Source organism: Hyposmocoma kahamanoa, unplaced genomic scaffold, assembly GCF_003589595.1.
Source record: "Hyposmocoma kahamanoa isolate Upper Pololo Valley unplaced genomic scaffold, ASM358959v1 91, whole genome shotgun sequence".
Classification (NCBI taxonomy): domain Eukaryota; kingdom Metazoa; phylum Arthropoda; class Insecta; order Lepidoptera; family Cosmopterigidae; genus Hyposmocoma; species Hyposmocoma kahamanoa.
In genome coordinates this window covers 3,015,896-3,037,174 of record NW_020654684.1, presented here as the reverse complement: position 1 = coordinate 3,037,174, position 21,279 = coordinate 3,015,896, and the positions used below count along the sequence as shown (strand labels likewise).

At 36.0% G+C, this 21,279-nt stretch overlaps 1 protein-coding gene across 9 annotated transcripts in view; it reads left to right on the top strand.

Annotated features, from left to right (window-relative positions):
• LOC113236336 (neurobeachin) overlaps window positions 1–18,409 on the top strand; it is a 545,925-nt gene extending 527,516 nt beyond the window's left edge. For all 9 annotated transcript variants that reach the window (XM_026472364.1, XM_026472367.1, XM_026472366.1 and 6 more), the window contains 2 exons: window positions 16,284–16,396; window positions 18,113–18,409. In XM_026472364.1, the coding sequence (XP_026328149.1) occupies window positions 16,284–16,396; window positions 18,113–18,319 (320 nt within the window). In that variant the 3' untranslated portion in view covers window positions 18,320–18,409. The remainder of the gene's footprint in view (window positions 1–16,283; window positions 16,397–18,112) is intronic.
• Window positions 18,410–21,279: the final 2,870 nt, after the last annotated feature.

The window sequence follows — 21,279 nt, the reverse complement described above, 5'->3', positions numbered from 1 at the left end:
TTTTTTTTAATAATAATAACGCACACACTCAACATAGCCCCGCACTAGGGAAACCTTGTGTCGCGGGTGCCATGGACACACACATAGACAACCACAAAATACACCCAAACTCTCGAGAGAAATAAATGTAGATCATACAAATATTTCTCCCGGCCCAGAAATCGACCCAGAGATGGTAATCGTTCGGCCACGGAGGAATTATTTCAATTGCAGTCACAAATTACGAACTAGCAATCTTCGTTAAAGGTCGTTGCTGTACACATAAAATTGCACCAACGAGAAATTTGAATTCGTAATCGCAAGCCAACCGCATCTCGGTTTCATTAAGGTTAGAAATTACGCAAAATTACTTATTCCGGCTTAAGGCGAAGTATTCCAACGCGACCTTACGTTTTAGTACGGAGGTGTGAGAGACCGCCTCTTGTGTCCCGCAACCCGCGCTGGCAGTTATGAAAAAAATGACGCGAACACAACAAGCGCCCGATGTCAACTGACTGTATAGGGCTTCAGTTGAAAACAAAAACAAAACAAAATTGTTATGTGAATTAGAATTAATATAGTTAACAATAGTATAATGAAAAATTTTATGAATGTAATGACAAAACGCTAATTATTAATATGTATATAAAATGTATATCATAAGTACTTTGCAACGCCCTTACAGGGTATCGCATGTAGTTCCTAACATAGTTCTAAGATACTATAATAACACTACATGTAAAATGCAAATAAATAAATAAATAAATAAATAAATAAAATTTAGCAGGTTCTCTGTAGTTCTCAAAGAGAAATATCTCCATATAAAAATTATGTGCAAGGTTAGATATTTTGTTCTTAAATAATTCGTTTTAGACTTTCAAGTTAAGTACATCCTATCGTGTAAAAAATTAGCACATTCTTCAGACCAAAGTTTCCCAAAGTGGTCTCTACCCAGTGGACGCTGAAGAGTCCTGCACATTTTCCCTGCGTCTCGTCCAGTGACTCACCTTAAGCAATAATTTTAGCAATTATCTAGTTATTATAGCCTGTAAACCAAGATTTGACAATACTTGAGTGAATGTACTCATTATAGTGACCAACTACTTTGGTTACCTATACTAATATTATATAAAATTCGATTTGACAGAGCGTCATTTGTTTTTTTAAGATACTAGGATAATGGGACGAACGAGTCAAGTAAGTGACACACCCACGCCTGTCCGTAACAATTGCAGTGACAGACAGAACCTTAAATCACAAATCACCCTGAGACATATGTTGATAAGTCCCATGTGCCTATAATTTCACCAGCACCTTTACCCTTCAAAACCGAAACACAGAAATGCACACGTTATGGCTTGGCAGCAGAAATAGGTAAGGAGGAGCTAACATTAATCCGATTAAGATATATTTGTTTCGTCATCCATCACGCATACGTCTTAGTCGTTTACCAATTTGTAATTATACAGGTATTCAAAATGGCGCAATCTCCAGCCAATCATTTAAGAATTCGTCTAGGTTATCCCACCGTCTCCGACTCGGCCTGTATAATATATCTAAATCCAGGTTTTTTTGTCTATACTGTTCTAATTTAAACCAACACAAAATAAATGAACATGTTTTTTTTTCTGATAAAAAAAAAATATGTAACTCGAATGATCTCACTCCCAACGCCATTTTCTTGTCAATAAGTGATTACAGCCATTGTTCTTGGCGATTATTCGCTACGGAATTACAAGGTAGCCATTACTATTGTCCTACATTTCTCCACATGCCATTTGCAAAGTTTCTTGTATTTATTTTAAACTAGAAAAAGGGTATATCATTGTTGTTATCACATGCAAATTTTCGTGACTTCGAAACAAGGTTTAACTTGCTTATCGAAATTACTGAAAAGGCATTGAAATCTAAATACCTCCTGGCGCTCTAGAAAACAAGACCATGGTCGTATATCGACCGTCATTTTATAGATAGACACGTATCTGATAATATGTTTTGCCACATCATATAATTTGCTTTTAATGTGCTAGACTATTACACCAATTGCCTGATCTCAAACTAGAGTTCTCGCTGTACTATGAGTACCACAGCTATACTATTTACAAGAAAAAGAGTGGCTGCATATACATGTTAATGGCAGTAGAGCTCCTTGTGCAAGAGTTCGTCAAGGAAATACTGCCACCTTACCTAATTCTGCCGCCAAACAACGTGAGCATAACGGGTTCCGGTTTTAAGGGGTATGGTGAAATTACAGGCGCATGGGACTTGTCAACTAGTGTCAGGGTGACGGGCGCAGTGGCAGTGCCCCTCAGATCTTTGCGATTTAATGCTCTGAGTGGCACTGCAACTGTTATGGATAGGAGTGTCGCTTACCACCAGACGTAAAAACATACTCCATTCGTACCAAGACTGTCATACATAGTCTCTACACAAGCTCTATTTATAGCTATATTTACTAAAATACTTAACTTAATTTTCCATTAGAATTGTGCAACAATTACAATTATTATACTTTTATTATTAATTAATAATCAATTCAATTTGATAAGAATAAAATATTTTGTAAAACGTATGTAGTGTAAATTGGAATGTCCTTTGGAAAATTAAAAATAAGGTATTTAATCAATAACTCTTGTAACATATAATGAAAAATATAATTATTTGCTTTCATATTAGACATAACTGGTTGATGACTTCACCATCTCCATCAATAAACCATAGGACCTGTAAAAGGCCCGAAACGTTGGTTTGTTTGAGAAAAAAAATACTCGATTTAGATCCTAAAAAATAGTTTCATTTCTGTGTAACAATCGCAACAACATTAAGACCTTGATATTGTGCAACAAAACAAGGAGATAGCAATTTTATGAAAGATCCATACAGTTAACCCAAACAGCTTTAGTAAACAGATGTCTAAGTAGGAATTCCTCATTAAGAGCTGATTAATCCATTGATTGACAATCATTTCCTGGCAAGAGATCTGTGACGTCTCACTAACGATTGGTGAATGTAAAACGGTATCATAATCGTCGCTAAATTTCGACATAATTCCTAATTTCCCGTTGTACTTCTCTTGGAATGAACCATTGCACTTACTGATGAATGAACCATCTAAGCGTTTAATATTAATCGGGAGTCTGTTAAAAATGCTGTGTTCAAAGATCGTGCTTTTTACTACAGGTAGGACAAGACGGTCCTTGTTTCTTACGTTCACGGAATGTACGTACAATGGATAATTTGTTTACATTTATATTAAAAATATTTCCAAAATGTACAATCCTCCTAATGTCAGGAAGTCCTTTTCTTTGTACAGAGTTCTGAGAGAATAATTGGTATTCAAGGGTAATTTTTATTTGTATGATATCAAGTAACGGGACTGGTGGTAAGAGATACGCCACCTTTACGCATTTTAAATTGCAAATAAATGAGGGGCACTGCGCCTGTCACCCTGATACGTTAACAAGTCCCAGTCCTAGTGACAGTAATTTCACCAGCAGTATTATTATGGCCGTAAAAGTCGCCAGTTGATATTTGTTTTTAGTAAAATAATAATGGTAATATCCAGTGTTTTTAAAGAAAATATGGTAACCGATTGAAGGCCTCACCTCTGGAGCATCTCCATCGCCCGCCTCTCCAGCATTTCACCCGTTACCCTCAACAAATTCATTCACCCTCATGGCGTGACGCGGCACTTTTCGCGTGCTTTACGCAGCAACACACCGAATTAATTTCCCGCGAACTATTTCACTTAGACACTGTTCAGATACACAGCCACTGCTTTACTTTTATTGTCTTTTTTTTAAGTCTTTTTTGTTATGGTTGCATTCAGCCAGTGACGCGTCTGCGAAAGTGGGCTCGCGATTGACGAATGGGTATTCAAATAGCCTGAGAGAAAAGTTAACACCGTGTCTAATAGAGTTAAGGTCTATCCTAGTGGAGAGCGTGTTTCTATTTGAGCGCACAAAGCAATTGATTAATAAAATTATCCAATAAAATGTATTTGAGTATTAATGTGCGATAAGGACTATACAGGTATTGTGTTATTTGTTATTGGTCTTACTTTTGGCCTTGCTCATTACTAAAATTTGAGTAGGAAGGACCTTTTTCTGAAAACATTTTGGTGTTAGGAAAAGGTGACATAGTGATCTTTACGCATATAAGCGAAAGTAGAAAGATCTGGCATCGAATAAATATAAATTAAAATATTTGAAGAAGGCTTTATCCCGCATTACGAAAATATTGAAAAAGATTTGATTTTTAACCGACTTCAAAAAAAGGAGGATTCTCTCAATTCGACTGTACTTTTTTTATATATGTTACGCGATAACTTCGGCATTTGTGAACCGATTTTGATGATTCTTTTATTGTCGGAAAGAGGGTACCTCAGTAGTGGTACCATTTAAATTTGAAGAAAATATTCCATCTTTAAGGGTGACAAATTAGGGGATAAATTACTTTTGAAGTGGGTTTTTTTTATAAACAATGTAATTCTGCATGAAAATTCTGTCAGTTATACAGGTGTATCAATTCAGCAAACCGTTAATCACCACCACAATGGCCAAAATTGCCACTGAATGGTCATCCTTTGCGAGATGGCTTTCAAGACAAGATTGACACCAAAGTAAGCACGTCCTTCTCGCGTGTGGTAACAATAAACTATTGCATCTTTGTCCATGCGGCTCTCCTATGCGATAACAGAGTCACATGGTCAGTTAATGTTAATATCGCGTTAGTAACAGGACATGACGGGATATTGTTAGTTAATTTATTTGGTCGTTAAGCGATTCGAAGACTTAAAGATGCTAGTTTTACTTCACAAAACGCGTGACCTAATTCTGACTAATTTTCACCACATACCAGTTTATTTAAACAATGACATAACAAATAAAGCGTAGGTAATTAAATTGAACTGTTGTTGTGAGAATACCATTGATTGATGTCGTTTTAAAGAGTGACTGTAGAGTTTTAGTAGCAATAGAGTACCATGTGAAAGAGTTCGTCCAGGGCAGTACTGCCACATTACTTATTTCTGCCGCCAAGCAGTAATGTCAGTGCGGTTGAAGGGTAAGGGTGTTGGTGAAATTACAGGCACATGGGACTTGTCAACTTATGTCTCTATGGCGGTGGTTATGTATAGGCATGTAGCTTACCATCACGCGCATGACTTGTTGGTCCCGTCAATTAATATATTATAAAAAATAAAAACAATCGCTCTTTAAAACGCATCATCTGTACGATAAAGACTTAAATCGAAATTATTTTAAAATATCGTGTTGAAACCGGCACGCCCGCAATCCTCAACGCGCCTCCTTAGAGAAGACCCGGGTTCAGCCGCGGAACGTACAATAAGTTGATGAATATTTTTTATGATATCAAGTCACTTTACAAAAAAGTCGTTGGTTGGGCCTACGTGTACGTGTATAACGTTTCATGTAACAGTAATTCACGTGTCACTCAAATTTTTTTATTGCAAAGATCCGAGGGATACTACTACCCGCCAGCACCCGTACCCTTCAAAACTGGAACGCAGTAATGCTCACATTACTGCTTGGCGGCAGTACAGTGGTAGCACTTCCCTGGACAAGCTCTTTCACAAAGAGCTCTACTGCTAGATTATTTTTCTTGGACAGTGATACATCGACTCATTAAATATCCTTACCAAAACACCGGTTTTTTCAGCATGTATATCCATTTTCGCATATTCATCATTCAAAGGACAAACGCACTTGTTGCCGAAAACAAAATTTAATATACCTAAAAAAATATTATACCACGCAATACAAAACCAACTAAACAAAAACAAATTGTTTAAATTAGGAGGTTTACTTAGTAAATAGAGAAAAACACATGTCACTACATTTGTTATTGAAATTCATTGAAAAACTGAATCATTCAATTCTACAGATGTGTTTAACACATATATAATGTATACCTTCTCATATATGCGAATTATGTATGTAAATAATATGCGTACATTACATACATAGGTGTTACTTGATATGTAATCACAATGCGATACGTCAGCGACCCGTGGACACACTTTTCTTAATTTTATTACGTGGGCCACGAGAGTTTGTACTTGCTTTCTTTACAGTACAATCCAGAACGCAGCAGTGCTGCATAGTGATAATTAAGGACGGTGGCACCTTGCCCTAGCGCTTTCATCATCATTGGCAACTTTTTCGGTGCACCATTAAGAGGGTTTAAGTCATACTGTTGCCACACTGGTCCAATGCCGGATGTCCTCTTCGAATGCAAATATTTCCCGTACTAATATGGTTAATTTTGCTTGGGTCGAGCGCCATGCGACACTGGCTTTATTTCATTTATTTTTTTACAAACGAATTAAAGCCATTTGAACAATGTATATCATATACTATACGTGTTCTGTTTAGTTCAATTGATATAAAAAGAATCATTGGTATTTCTTGTAAAATTTCGAGGTAAGTTTGTGTTGTTTTTTCTATCGTGAAATTTTTTTTGGAATTGTATTTTCACACCGTATACTAATCGGTATATATGCTCAATTTTACTATATATTTAGATGGATTTTGATTATTTCAACATTTTCGCTGTTTTGCGGAATCAACCAAAGCCATTTGAGGTTGTATAGACGCTTAAATACTGTGATATTTATATAGAGTATATAACAAAACAAGATCATATTTTAGTTGCGATCGCATCAAAGAACTAGTTGTAAGAGTTCGTCCAAGAAAATACTGCCACCGTCCCTATCTTTGCCGCCAAAGCAGAAATGCGAGCATTACGACGTCCCGGTTTGGAAGCGTAACTGTACGCCTGATTAAATTACCGGCACATGGGACTTGTCAACTTATGTGTAAGGGTGACGGGCGTAATGGCAACGCTCCTAAGAACATTGCGTTTTGAAGTTCTAAATGGAATTGCAACTGTTATGAATAAGCGTGTTACTTACCATCAGGCGCAACCTTACCTATTTCTGCCGCCAAGCAGTAATGTCAGCATTACTGTGTTCCGGTTTTGAAGGGGGTGCTGGTGAAATTACAGGCACATGGGACTTGTCAACTTATGTCTCAAAAAGACGGGCAGTGGCAGTGCCCCTCACATCTTTACGATTTAAGACTTTGAGTGGCTCTACACTGTTATGGACAGGCGTGTAACTTACCTTCCCGTCACTTGTTATAAAAAAAAATCGCGGTAAAAAATTTAAATTAGGTAAATTATTAAATTCGTTATGCCATTGTATGTAATCATGTCGTACATGTGTGCGGTCAATCGGAAAATTGTATAGGCACTTTTGCAAATTCAGAGTTCATTGTTTTGTATACACTTAGCCACAATCTCACCTGACGCCAAGCAAGGTGACCGACGATGGTATGCGTTTGTTTATAAATTATCAATTCACTCTAAGCATATAACTAAGACCGACGTCACACTATGTATGAGACGGCGTTGCGACGGCGGGCGCTGCGTTGTAACGCTGCCTTGTACTACATATAAATCAGAACGACATGCCACACGGTGCGCTAAAACTGCACACCACTTTAAGCAACTACAACGAGCGCCTACGCAACGCACCGGAAGCACCTGTGTGATATCACTCTTTTGCTAGATGTTATACACAACCTGTACTTAAATGTTTTTTTCTATTTCGATGTCAGACAGTAATTTGGCAATCTGCCGTATTAGAGTATTTCAATTTCAATTGTTTATTGCATATCACATTAATTGATGGTTACTTGTGACGAGTATATCGTTGTGTGACGCCCTTCACGGACACAGCAACGTCTGAGGGCTAAATTCTATTTAATTATATTTAATTATTACATTACAATATAATATCATAACATTACATTATTATATGACATTATTACATTGCATTATTCTTAATTAGAAATGGAAAACATACTTTATACAATACATTAATTTTAAATAATTATTAATGAGAAAAGTCGAAGTACTTTTACTTGTATTATTATTGTTATTTGTCATCATATATATCGTCAAAAAATTCATGTAAGTATTAATACATTTACTAACAAGAAATGCTTTTAGTTCTTTATTAAATTGCGTAAGTCGTAGGTAGCTTCTTCTTGTCGTATTGATTGTATACATTATAGTAACCTTTGCCATCTGCGTGAGGTACTCACCGATTGTATACAAGAGTAGTAAGTACGTCGTGCGGGAAGGCTCCTTCCGAGCACCTCTAGCGTAGGTAGCTAAACTATGATAGATTACCAAATATATGCCATCGTAACATTGGGCACATGTGCGTCTATCGATATTGATAATCAGTTTAATAGTGGTTTGTCAAACTGGTTTGACAAACCATTTGTTTGTTCGTTGATTGTTCAATTATGTTCAAATACACTTCATGTTTTATTTTATTGTTAACTCTGAAAGAATAAAACGTTTTTACGAGTTTTGCCCCAAACTAAATGAAGGCGACACATAGTAGGACCGCATGACGTCATATTACAAGCTTGCCTTTTTTAACCAAAAATGTTTATTCTTTAAATTTTATTTTTGCAGAAATAGATTTCTCACAGATGGCATAACGGCAAAAAAATCGTTAAAAAAAAACAAAAAACGAAGATCTGCAACAAGCAATAGAAAACTCCGTAGGTCCACTGGTTCTTTCCGTGGCTTCGTTGATACAGCGTCTAACACGGATTGCTGGAAGATGCTTTTCTTAGTGTTCTTTGTATTCATAATTTTATGACAAAAATTTCTCATTTAAATGAAAATATCAATATTATTCGCGTTTCCTTTTTATAATAGATTTAATAGTAGATCTTGAATTGTACTTTTTACTGAGAAACAAAAACTTCAACGTATGTAAACGTCAATGTATGTAATCGAAAATGGTTAGGACCTGTTACCATGACTTTTGTTACCAACTTTATTACCTGTAACGTGACATCTAACTGATTACGATATGTTTTGTGCTAATGTTTGCCGTTCACTTTGTGTGAATTACATGTATACATATGTTCCTTTTTACATGTTACTTACTTAACTGAGTTTTTAATTCGGCATGAAATGAAATATGAAAACAATCTCTCGTTCTAATCTTTGTTTAATAATTATAACAAATTAGTGGAGTAAATTCACAAAAAATAATTCAGTATCATGGTGGTGAAATCCTGCATTCAATAAAAACTTAATTATTAATATTAAGTTTCGCGGAAGAAATCTTTAGCTTCGAAATTTTATATGTTGAACGATTGAGAAACTACTTCACAGAGGTCCTGGATTTGATTCCCGGCCCGGGAGAAATTTGTATGACCTGCATTTATTTCTCTCGTGTAATTTGTAGTTGTCTATGTGTGTGTCCATGGCACCCGCGATACAGGGTTCCCTAATGCAGGGCTATGAGTGGGTGCGTTATTAATGTTATAAATGTTACCAAATTCACACACTGTATTAGTATGTGAATTTACGCAAATTATATTAGTATCGATTCTTTCTTCTATTTTAAGTCCAACAGCATACGTTCGTCCTTTCGCGTGCGTTAATTGAGAAACTAGTCTCCTTTAAATCATTCTAGAAACATTTGTTCCATCTACCCGTCCAGACCATAGATCCTTGCCATTTTGTGAAATTCAAGAATTTATAGTTATTTACCTTTTTTTGGTAACAACAAATGATGTGAACAAATACTAGATTACTGTAGTCAGTTCATATTTATATAATCGGCCAAAAGCGTAAAAATATGTTCGTTTCCTTAACATTTTTTAACCTTTTTTATCATACCAAGTGACGTTACGAACAAGCCACGCTGGTGTTAAGCGACATGCCTGTTCGTAACAGTTGCTGTGTCACTCAGAACTTTAAATAGCAAAGATCTGTGGGGCACTGCTACTGCGCCCGTAACCCTTAGACATACGAAGATAAGTTCCATGTGCCAGCTCCTTCACCCTTCCAAACGGAAAAAGCAGTAATGCTCGCATTACTGTTTGCTTGGCGGCAGAAATAGGTAAGTTGGCAGTACTTCCCTGGCGAACTCTTTCACAAAGAGCTCTACTGCTACTAACCTAAACTAATTTTAAAGGGCTTAATATAGTTGTCTGTTTTAAACGAATACGCCTTGAAAGGGATAACAATATTAAGCAAGTACTAATTTATCTGAAAGTCACTGTATCGGAGACTTCTTGGCAAATCCACGGTTCACTGGCGTACAAATCAATAAGCTGAAGGGTGGATTGATCAACAATTGCGATTGCGCAACACGCAATGGGCCAAACGCCATGGTGAGTGCGCAGTGTCAGGGATTGACCTACTCCAGTAACACTGGTCTATAAGCAACGGATATTGGCAACTATTGTTTGCCAATTTTCGGATTTGTGCAAAACCGACGTTAGAAAATGGCAATGTCAATCTACTACTGACGCAACTAAATTACTCAGTTAAATATGATACTTTAGTTTCACAACTAGGAATATATGAACAGTATGGGGCTGTGCTATTTTTTAACCGACTTCAAAAAAAGTAGGAGGTTCTAATTTCGACTGTATGTTTTTTTATATATGTTACGCGATAACTCTGTGAACCGATTTTGAATGTCCTTTTTTTGTTGGAATAAGGGTACCTCAGCAAATTTGACGAAAATATTCCACCTCTAGGGGTGGCAAACTAGGGGATGAATAACGCACACACACACACACACGCACACACTCAACATAGCCCCGCACTAGGGAAACCCTGTGTCGCGGGTGCCATAGACGCACACATAGACAACCACAAATTACACCCAAACTAACGAGAGAAATAAATATAGGCCATACAAATATTTCTCCCGGCCCGAAAATCGAACCTGGGACCTCTGCGTAGCAGTTCGGCATGGTAACCGTTCGGCCACGGAGGCAGTTAAATGAATGAATGAATGAAATGAATGAATTTTGAGGTCGGTTTTTTTAGTACTCTCTACCTATTGATGTTCATGCACTTTACATTATATATGTACACCCGACTGTGGTCCTTCCTACTCACGAGTCGTAAACTACTCAAAATATTTAGCTGAACTTCTTTTCTGAAGGATATTTAGCAACAGTTTCAGAGTTAACCAACCAATCATTTATTATACAAACACGGTGGTCAAGATAGCAAATCATAACTTAAACACAAACATGTTTCACCGGAAAATAAGACAAATTAAATCAAAATTATAATGTGTATAATAGTAATAACAGTTACGTCGATTAATTTGAACTCAGGGTTAAATTGCGTATATTTGTTTTTTCAAACAAACCATCCAAAGAGTCATTTCCTATGTATAACAATCGCGAAAACCTAACAGCTTAATTTGAACTCTTTTAATTGATAGGTAAAGACCATGTGAAGACTTACCCCAGACGTAACCTATTGTAAATTGACTACACATGCATAAACAGTTATATTTCTCCATCTTAGGTACTTAAAAAAAAGTAGTCCTTAGGGTTTCTGTAATTTCGAGGGTTTATATTTTTGGTAAACAAATGTAAGTTGTTTTTTACAAAAATGCTGGCCTCATTAATATACTGTATAATAATTTAAGCGACGGGCATGAAGGGGTCGAGGTGGGTACTGTCCTTGGAGCAGGACACCAGTGGACACTTTCGCTATGTACGCCGCGTGCTTTAGGGAAAAATCTCCGCGTTAAATTAAGTGTTCTATTAAATGTCACGATGTTTTATCAACATGGTATTCAATATTTTTTTGTTAAATTACTCCACTAGTTTGTTATAATTATTATAATACAAAGATTCGACCACTTAGAAAAAATTCCTTCAATCCGGCCGGATTCGAAACGACGCCTTCTAGCAAACCGTGCCAACTAAGCCACGTAACGAACCAGCGGACCTCACAAATTTTTCTATGTGCTCGTTGTCGGGTCGTACCTGGATTATAACGACTTTTTAGCAGTAGCATCATCTATGAGAAATCCATGAAAGTATTTCGTCACCCAATTAGGCACTTTTACAGCTACCAAACCTGGCTAGAGATGTCGCTATTCACTGTAATTAAGTGTTTTATTGAATGTCTGAAACTATTCCACTACTTTATTGTAATTATTATTTCCGTGATAACACGCTGAACTTGTGAAAGAGTTCGTGCTGGTGAAATTACAGGCACATGGGACTGTTCAACTTATGTCTCAAGGTGACGGGCGCAGTAGCAGATCTTTACGATTTAACGCTCTGAGTGGCACTGCAACTGTTATGTACAGGCGACTTGTTTATCTCGTCACTCGGTATTATTAAAAAAAACTCTTCGCTCTTGCTATCGGTTATTGGAACACTTGAAAACAAAACTTCTATATCCACTTTTTTAAAATTTATGGGAGAAGAAAAGCCTCCCAAATAATTCTTTTTTATATATCAAGTGCTTTAAAGTTATCAATAAATGTCTCTGTGATCACAGTAAACACGTGAGGTTTTAAGTTTTAACGCATTGAATTTGTTGAGCTGAAAAATATATCGAATAAACAATGGACATAGGTTTTAATACGACGAAAACTAAATCAAATTTTTCACAGGTGGTACCTCATATCGTGTGTAATTAGCCAGTTAACACATGCAAGGTGCACGAGTGTCTAATAGATAAGTGCAAATGGCGTGACAACACGCACGAGTGCCGCCGCGTGGCGACCAGCCGGCTGTCATAATGACTCAGTTTAGTTGAGGATGCTTCGATTGATGACGTTGCTTTTAACTTTGTAATTATTATGAATTATTTGATCCCTGTGGTCCAGTGGTTAGCTCGTATGGATGCTAAATATGAAGATCCCGAAATCCTATGCATACTTTTTGCACTACGGAAACCCTGTATCACGTGTGCCATGGACACACACATAGACAAGCACAGATTACACTCAAACTCGCTGGCGCTCGTCCTTGTAACTCTTACTCGTCCAGCAATCCCTTACTTTCCGACCTCTGCAATATACTATTCATACTTACTTTGCAGGCCTTCGCCGGGAAGAAGTCGCATAGCCCATAAATAACAAACTTTCCGTGTTCGGTTTTTAAAAGTAATGTAAGCATTTCCGAGCACGTTTGAGAAAAAGTCTTTGTCACTAGGTATTCAAAAAAATCCTGCCGATATAGTCATTGACTTACAATTATATGGACGTCGGGTCCGCGCTAAAAAGTGTCCGCACTTGTAAGGCGCTAAAATCGTATACAGAGCGCGACACTCCGCTTTAGTCTTCATTTGTTCTACGGACAGCGCGATACTGCGATGACATAACAATTTAAATTTCGAATAGGTTGACTTGGGACATTTTTTTCGTGGTTTTTGTATTAGACCCGTCGTCCATTTATTTGTAAGTCAATGGATATAGTACAAAACGATTCGAGGATTTATTCAGGATATGGACATGACCATCGCCTTAAGCAATACAATTGTAGTTTTCATTGCATGTGAAACAACCTCGTTGTTTATGCGTACGTGGATACCGTTTCACAACAGTGGCTCATGAGTGACCTTTAACTTATGTTCCCTGAAATACAGACTTCGTCTGTTTATTAGTCATGTTGTCATTGATGACTTAGAAAAAAACACTTCTACCTACAATGTAGGGAACTTAACAAGGTTTGTGTATTTAAGACTCGTCGTGTATCATGTGATTTACATCCACCATTCATAGGGTATCAGCGTTTATTGTTCATTCATTAAAATGTGAATTGTAATTCGTTTGTTTAAAGAAAAAGGAGTATGTTGTGTCGTAATGAAAAAAGTTATCAAAATATGGCCTGGTTATCAGAGAATGAATGGTCCGTTACACGATAGTAGTATGAATGAGGGTGTTGTTTAGATACTTACATAATTCGTTAGCGTATAATCGTTTTTAGAATTGACCGCATCCACGCAAATATAGAAGTGATAACGTGTAGGTCACAAATTGTCTTAGGCATGTATTTAAATGAACCTTTTAAATTTGCAAAAGCAGCAGACACAAAAATCTAAACGGTTTTATAATGATTGGTCCTTTTTCTCTGAGGCATAAAATAAATGAAACTATTTTTCCGGATTTAAATCGCGTATATTTGTTTTTTCAAACAAACCGACGTTTCGGGTCCTTTACAGGTCCCATGGTCACGGTTGAAGCAAGGGCCCGAAACGTCGGTTTGTTTGAAAAAACAAATATACGCAATTTAAATCCGGAAAAATAGTTTCATTTCCTATGTGTAACAATCGCGAAAACCTAAGAACTCGATACATAAAATAAATTCAATCAATCGATATTTTAATCTCTTCCGAGCTACACAAAAAAAAAATAGATTTGTATAAATTAACTTGGATAGTTTTATATTGGGCCTCAAAACTAAGACAAATGAGCATTAAAAATAAAGTTTTTAAAACTATGTTAATATTGATTATATTTGTATATTAATATTATATTGATTATAATATAAATTAACCTGAAAACTAAAAAAAATTGGCTTCTGGCTTCTGCTTTTTCATATACATAACCTACGAATGGAGGGCGCAACCAAGCAACCAAGATATATTAGATCAATATCAAAAGATATGCTGATAATAAATGTCATCATCGTCATTATCCCATTATTTTACTTGTCTAATTACCAGGAATCGCGGAATAGGTAGAGTTTTTTTACCGAAACTTCGAGGAACATACATATAGGAGGAGGAACAAGTAGGTACACTATATTTATCTTAACTTTGCGACCCACAGTGGGTCGGATCTGCGATATTGCGGACATTGGATTTCTTTTCACGACACCTCGCTAAAAAAAATGCCAATCGAGAGATTACTATCGTCCTAATTAAATATTGTCATATCACATTTTGCCATAAATCTAGTAGTTTAGTAGGAAAAAAATAAAATGTGTATTTTATCGCTGATCCGACCTGTGTCGTAAAGTTAAGATAAATATAGCGTACCGGTCTGTCCCCAATTACATCAATTTTTAACGTACTTAAGTGATTTCCCGAATCCCGAACAGGTCCAGGACCTGAAAAATATTGTCGTAAGGCAGTCTCCATTTTCTGTCTATGTTCCTCGAAGTTTAGGTAAAAAAACTCTACCTATTCTGATCCCTGGTAATTGTATATGACAAATACAGCGCCTCTGGCCGTCACAAGTTATTGCATACTGTAGAACAGTGTTGGGCAAAGTACGGCCAACTCCAGCCAACATCCTTTTAACTGACCCTCGCACATATGTTTGGACAGCCTCGTCACATAAAATGACATACATTGTCGAATGTCTTTCACAAACGAAACTATCTTCAGTGACTATTATACAAGAAGTGTAAGTTTCGTTTGTGAGAGACAATAAAGCCATTTTCATTTTCATAATAATATGTTAACGCCATCTAGTATATAACCAGATATATGTTATTTAATTTGTTTGAAAACTATACTGCCAAATCATTACCGCGCTCCGATTGGCCAGCCCGAATCAGAAGCAATTGACGGGTGTTGCCAATTGTTTCACTTCAAATCGATCAGTTTAACTTGAAGTTTGCTATAATGGACGAAAATTTAAAAATTACGTGTTTAATTACCCATGAAATGTGATCCCGTTTGTTTTGTAATTAGACGTTTTGCTGTTTTGCCCACACCACCGAATGGAACAGCCCCCATTGTTAGAGATATTATCTTAATTACAATAAATACAAAATATTTTTTTAATTTACGGAGACGTACACACAGGCCAGTTGTTGGCGCTGTACTATTTCAGCTTTCTTATTTAGCTTAATTTGCGATTTCAGCGTAAACGAGAGTTGATATTTAAAAGTGATATAAGGTCCATTTTCGATGAGTTGCCAGGGATGGAAGACCCTTATTTCGTCTCTACTTCTGGTTATATACTAGATGGTTAACACACAACAAAATAACGTAACCCTACACAATAATTATAATTTAAAATATTCAAAAGAAGATCCTTTTTTTTTAATTCTAACCTCCTGTTAATTTTCTTGTTTTTCTGGCCCCTTTTCTTGTATTTCTGGCCCCTAATGACAAAAGTTGGCTCACCTCTGTTTCAGAGAGTGCCGAAGTGGTAACTACTTTTAAATCGACTTAAAACGTCGATCGCATGCTTAAGTATGACATGTACAGGTTGTCACTTTTTGATACATAGATTTAGTTTCGATGTTAGTATTGTTGGAAAATTGAGTTTGTACATACCTTTGATTATCTACAATTACGTTCAGAGGTTGACCGTGACCACGAAACCTGTAAAGGGCCCGAAACGTTGATTAGTTTGAAAAACAAATACGCGATTTAAATCCGGAAAAATAGTTTCATTTCCTATACAATTACGTTTTTTTTTCAAATTTGTTGCACGCTAATTTCTTATGTGTTGTTCGCAGGGCGTACGTACAATGACCTAAACCAGTACCCGGTGTTCCCGTGGGTGCTTACCAACTATGAGAGCGAGGAGCTGGATCTCAGCCAGCCTTCTAACTACAGAGACCTTTCTAAGGTAATTCACCAAGTTGACTTTAGAGCTTCAGTACTGCACCTTTCATACAAAATTGGAACCACATTTTCGTGAGCCAATCCCACAAATTACAGTAAACAGTTACAATATTATTATTAAATATTATTTGAGAAGAAAAACATCAGTAATCAGGATTTCATTTACAACTGTACACAGGATTCAGAAAACTATACTAAATTGTGTTATCTTATGAACAAAAAAATGATAATAAAGAACAGTTTTAAAATTTAAAAAGGTTTACACAAAGTAACGTGCTTTTTTAATGCGAGAAGGCTGTCACGGAATATCTCATGGCTACAACTAAAATCATGATGTTCTACAAGAAATTAAAACACCATCAAAAATGAAAAAGAAACAAAATTGTACCGTTTTTATAAAAAAAAAACAACTTCAAAAGTTTGTGGATCTATAATACATCTATTTGCCAAGTTTTATTAAAACAGTTAACGTAAAATAGTTAAAATCTAATAAACCTAATTTATCCCCTAAATTGCTACCCTTAGAGGTGAAATCTTTGAGAGATAAGTTTAAGGAAATTAATATTCTTACACTAGCGTCACAGTACATCTATAAAAATCTAATTTATGTTAAGAGGAATAGTAATAATCTCTTTATGATAAATAGTGATAGACATAACATTAATACGAGGAATAAAAATAAACTAGCTTTTCTTGATAGTCGTCTTCACAAAGTCAAAAAATCATTTAAGGGGCAATGTATACGCTTCTATAACAAGATTCCGGTTGATATACAAAATTTGCCTTCCACGAGGCAAACTATAGTGAAACAAAAACTTTGTACTAAAGGTTATTATACAACTTCTGCGTACTTGTATGACAAAAATCCGTGGTAGTAACCCGTTTAGCTCATGGAGGTAGTCTCGGTCTCTGATGTTTGAAAGCAAAACAAAAAATATATTGCAAATGTTGAATGCGTACAAATGTTATTTACAAAGAGCAACCCCTAGAGTTTCTTGCTCATTCCTCTCAGGGGAATCTGCCTTACGAATGAGCGGTAGAGTTTAACCTTTGTCACGATTTCAAGTGTAATAATGCTTACCTATGAAATAAAGATTATTTTGAATTGATTTGAATAATTTCTTCAAATTGAAACTGTTTACAAACTTTTTATGCAATATAGGTAAGTAAGTCACTGATAAATCGACGGCAGCGGGCAAAGGCTTCCACATTAAACTTATCGAGTCTGTGTTCATGACCAAACAATTTACGTCTTACCCCAAGACTAGCGCAAAGAAAGAATTCTCAGAAATCGACGTTGAACAGATTCTATCTCATCGATGTGTGTTGTATTTGGGAAACCAGATCGGTGAGCTATATTCAAATGTGCTACAAACCAACATTATTCATTCTTAAATGACTTCGCGGTGCGGAAAATGTACCCCTAACATTCAAAAGATTTGTTGATGATGACGATGGCTTACTAAAATAACAACCTATTTCAAAATCACCTAACTGATCCTGGAAGATGATTTCAAAGAAAATGGGTATCGGCCCAATATTAAACGTGATTAGTTTTACGCTCGGCATCTTATTTACAATAAAATTTGTTACTTTCGGAATACAGTTGTGCAATACGACAAAAAAAATACTATTTTGGTTCAGGTCATTCTTTCTTTCATTCATTCATGAAAAGCAGCTATATACTCATAATGTTGTCTAAATGTGTCTATTTCCACAGCCAATCGGGGCCCTAAACCCGTCCCGGCGCGCGTACTTCGAAGAACGATACAACACCTGGGAGCACGAGTCCACGCCACCCTTCCACTACGGCACACACTACTCCACAGCTGCTTTCGTCCTCAATTGGCTTGTTCGCATTGTAAGTATGAATTCGTTGTCGTCTCAAGAATTTTTGAAAATCGATTATTTTAAATTTTTTTCTTAATAAAATTCTACATGTTTTTAAATAAGCATAGATAAAAGTAAACACGCAACGTAAACACTTCAAAGAAAACAATTCACAAGTAGCACTCTTGGGCTTGCGTAGAGGTACTTTCCAATGAGAAACGACGATTATATCATAATTATAACTTTATACGTGTATTTAATTTTAAAGCTTTGTCCAGAACTACCAAGATGTCTGTTTGACATCCACTCTCTACTATTTTTACAATTCTAAATACAAACCTAAGCTGCCTGTACTACAGTACTGACACCTTACTTTACCTATTTCTGCCGCCAAGCAGGAATGTGAGCATTACTACGTTCCGGTTTTGAAGCGTTAAGGTGCTGGTAAAATTAAAAGCACATGGGACTTGTCAACTTAAATCTCAGGGTGAAAGGTGCAGTGGCATTTAAACAATTGAATGATAATATTGTAAATCAATGAATATATTATAAACGGTGTGAAATGACAAAATAGCTATCAACTGCAATTAATTGGACAAAAAACCAATAAACACGCTATATTGAACTTTCTTGGTGCCTTTATCAGGATACCACGGAATAATCGTTATCAACAAGGTTATTTGGTTCACTTTGTGCAAAACCAATCTGGAGAAGTCATTCCATTTATATATAAATCTTACTTCTCTCTATCTTTTACTGCATACAGTGAGACGCAATATTCGATCAAAACCGCGCAGAAAAGAATTTATAAACCTCAATGGATAATAAAACAAAGGTTTGTTGGAAACCTTTGCCTAACGAATTAAGACGATCTGCTTTAAATTCAACAATACAGAATTATCATTAGTCCAATATTTGCGTCGCACGTGTGCAGTAGTGCACCAACATTGCGACAGCAGTCAGCGACGAGCCTGCACACGTACTTGCTTTTAAATTAATCAAACAAGCCAACCCGTTTCTCACGATAAACGTCAATTTGTCTATGTTATTGCACCTATTCCATTGTGCATTATAAAAATTATACTTCAGAGCGTTTCGTTTTGGTCTGACTGCAAAGATGATACTCTTTAATCATATATTTTTGCCTCGTTAAGTATCTGCTTACGTGTGGTGAGTCGTTTGGATTTTTTCTCAGTTTCATTGTTCCGAAGCGTTAACACTTAAAGTTGGTTTTTGTATGGATGAACGCCGTAGGTATGTTGGTAGTATACATATAGGTTTCTTAGGATCGTATTCTAGAACTCTACTCAATGCTCAAGTCAGGATTTGAGTATGGTTTAAAGCACTCGAAATCATACTCAAGTCCCTGCCATTAGAGTCGTATTTCCAGTGCTTGTGTTGCCAGTGCAATCTTGACTTGAGCATTGAATAGAGTTCTAGAATACGACCCTTAGTTTGTGACCAACTAATTGGTGTGAATCTTATACATATGGCAAACCATCACCATTACGTAGATAGCATGTGTAACAAAGTTTGTCTTGTTTGTCTATTCGACGAGTACAGCAAAGGAGCCAAATAGGCAAATACGCAAACCGTCTGTCGGTACGTCTGTAGTTTCCATTACTTTTACAAACCCCGTTGGACTGAACCAAACAAAGTATGAAAAAAATCAAGTTCTTTATAAAAAAGTTACACTAAAGCAATTAACATAAACGTGTAAAACATTAGGTTGAAATGAACTGCATCCGTACGCCGGATCTTTATGATTTACGGCGTCGAAACGAGAGTTCAATCTGCGAGCGACACAGAACATTTAACGTCCAAATTAAGATCTCCATTTGACACCAGAGCAAATGAACAAGAATAATTATAATTTTTCTTGAAGGTACAGGAATGACTTATAATTACTGGCATTGAATGTTATTAACCGACTTCGAAAAAAGGAGGAGGTTCTCAATTCGTCAGTATGTTTTTTTTGTATGTATGTTACGCGATAACTCCGCCATTTGTGAAGTAATTTTGATGATTCTTTTTTTGTTGGAAAGAACCTCAAATGTAGTCCCATTTAAATTTCAAGACAATTTTCCACCTCCAAGGGTGGCAAACTAGGGGATGAATGACTTTGGAGGACGGTTTTTTTAACCATAGGTTAGGTTATTTTTTAAACTATTACGAATTGAATGGTTTTTGGTTTTGGTCCAAATACTACAGCAGCAGAAATATGAAATAGCATAGCTATTTCGAATTCGAAAAGTTATATTTTCAAATCTATAAAAACTTTTAAAGACATATTTTTTTCTATATATGATGAATAAATTGTTTCCGTTTCGTCTTGTGTTTTGTTTTATGTAACTAGGTCCTAAGAGGTACTTACGATCCGATCAGTTAAAAAAAATTATAACCACCTAACTAGTATTGTTCGTCTTCTTGAACAGTTCCAGTGATAGCCGTTGTCTTCCAAAGTCCAAACTTGATATCGTTGGTTATAATCAGTTCCGCCATCTTCTTCTGAATTATAAGTTTGCCTTTGTACCTTTTTTGTATTAATTACAAAGTTTTTGCAAAAGCATCAATTTTCATATATCTACAATAAATATCATACAATTATCTTTCAATTACGTGCTCTATTGTTCTATCTTTAGTGATGTGTAGTCTCCGACCGCTTCGTTAACTTTGTTAATTGTTATAATTATATTGTCAATATTTTATTCTGTTAAAGTAATTTATTGTCATTTTGCATTATGTAGTTTAAAATTAAAAAGCGGATTAGTTATTGTTAAGAAAATAAGGAAAATTCCATTCCGCGTGTTATGTAGTGAGTTAAAGTACAATAAATACAATAGAAGTATTTAGTTTGCGTGGTACGTGTGCCAACAGTACGCAGAGTTCCACATAATTAAGCCCGGTCCGCCATTTTCGCTTTGTACGTTATTTAGTATAGTTATATGTATTATCTCGCGCAAAACCTCGAAAATCGTAAAGAAATGCCTTACTTTGCTACTTTGTAGTGGAAAAATGATAGCGGACTTGTAATATTATCTGTAGTGGTGTTCTTAT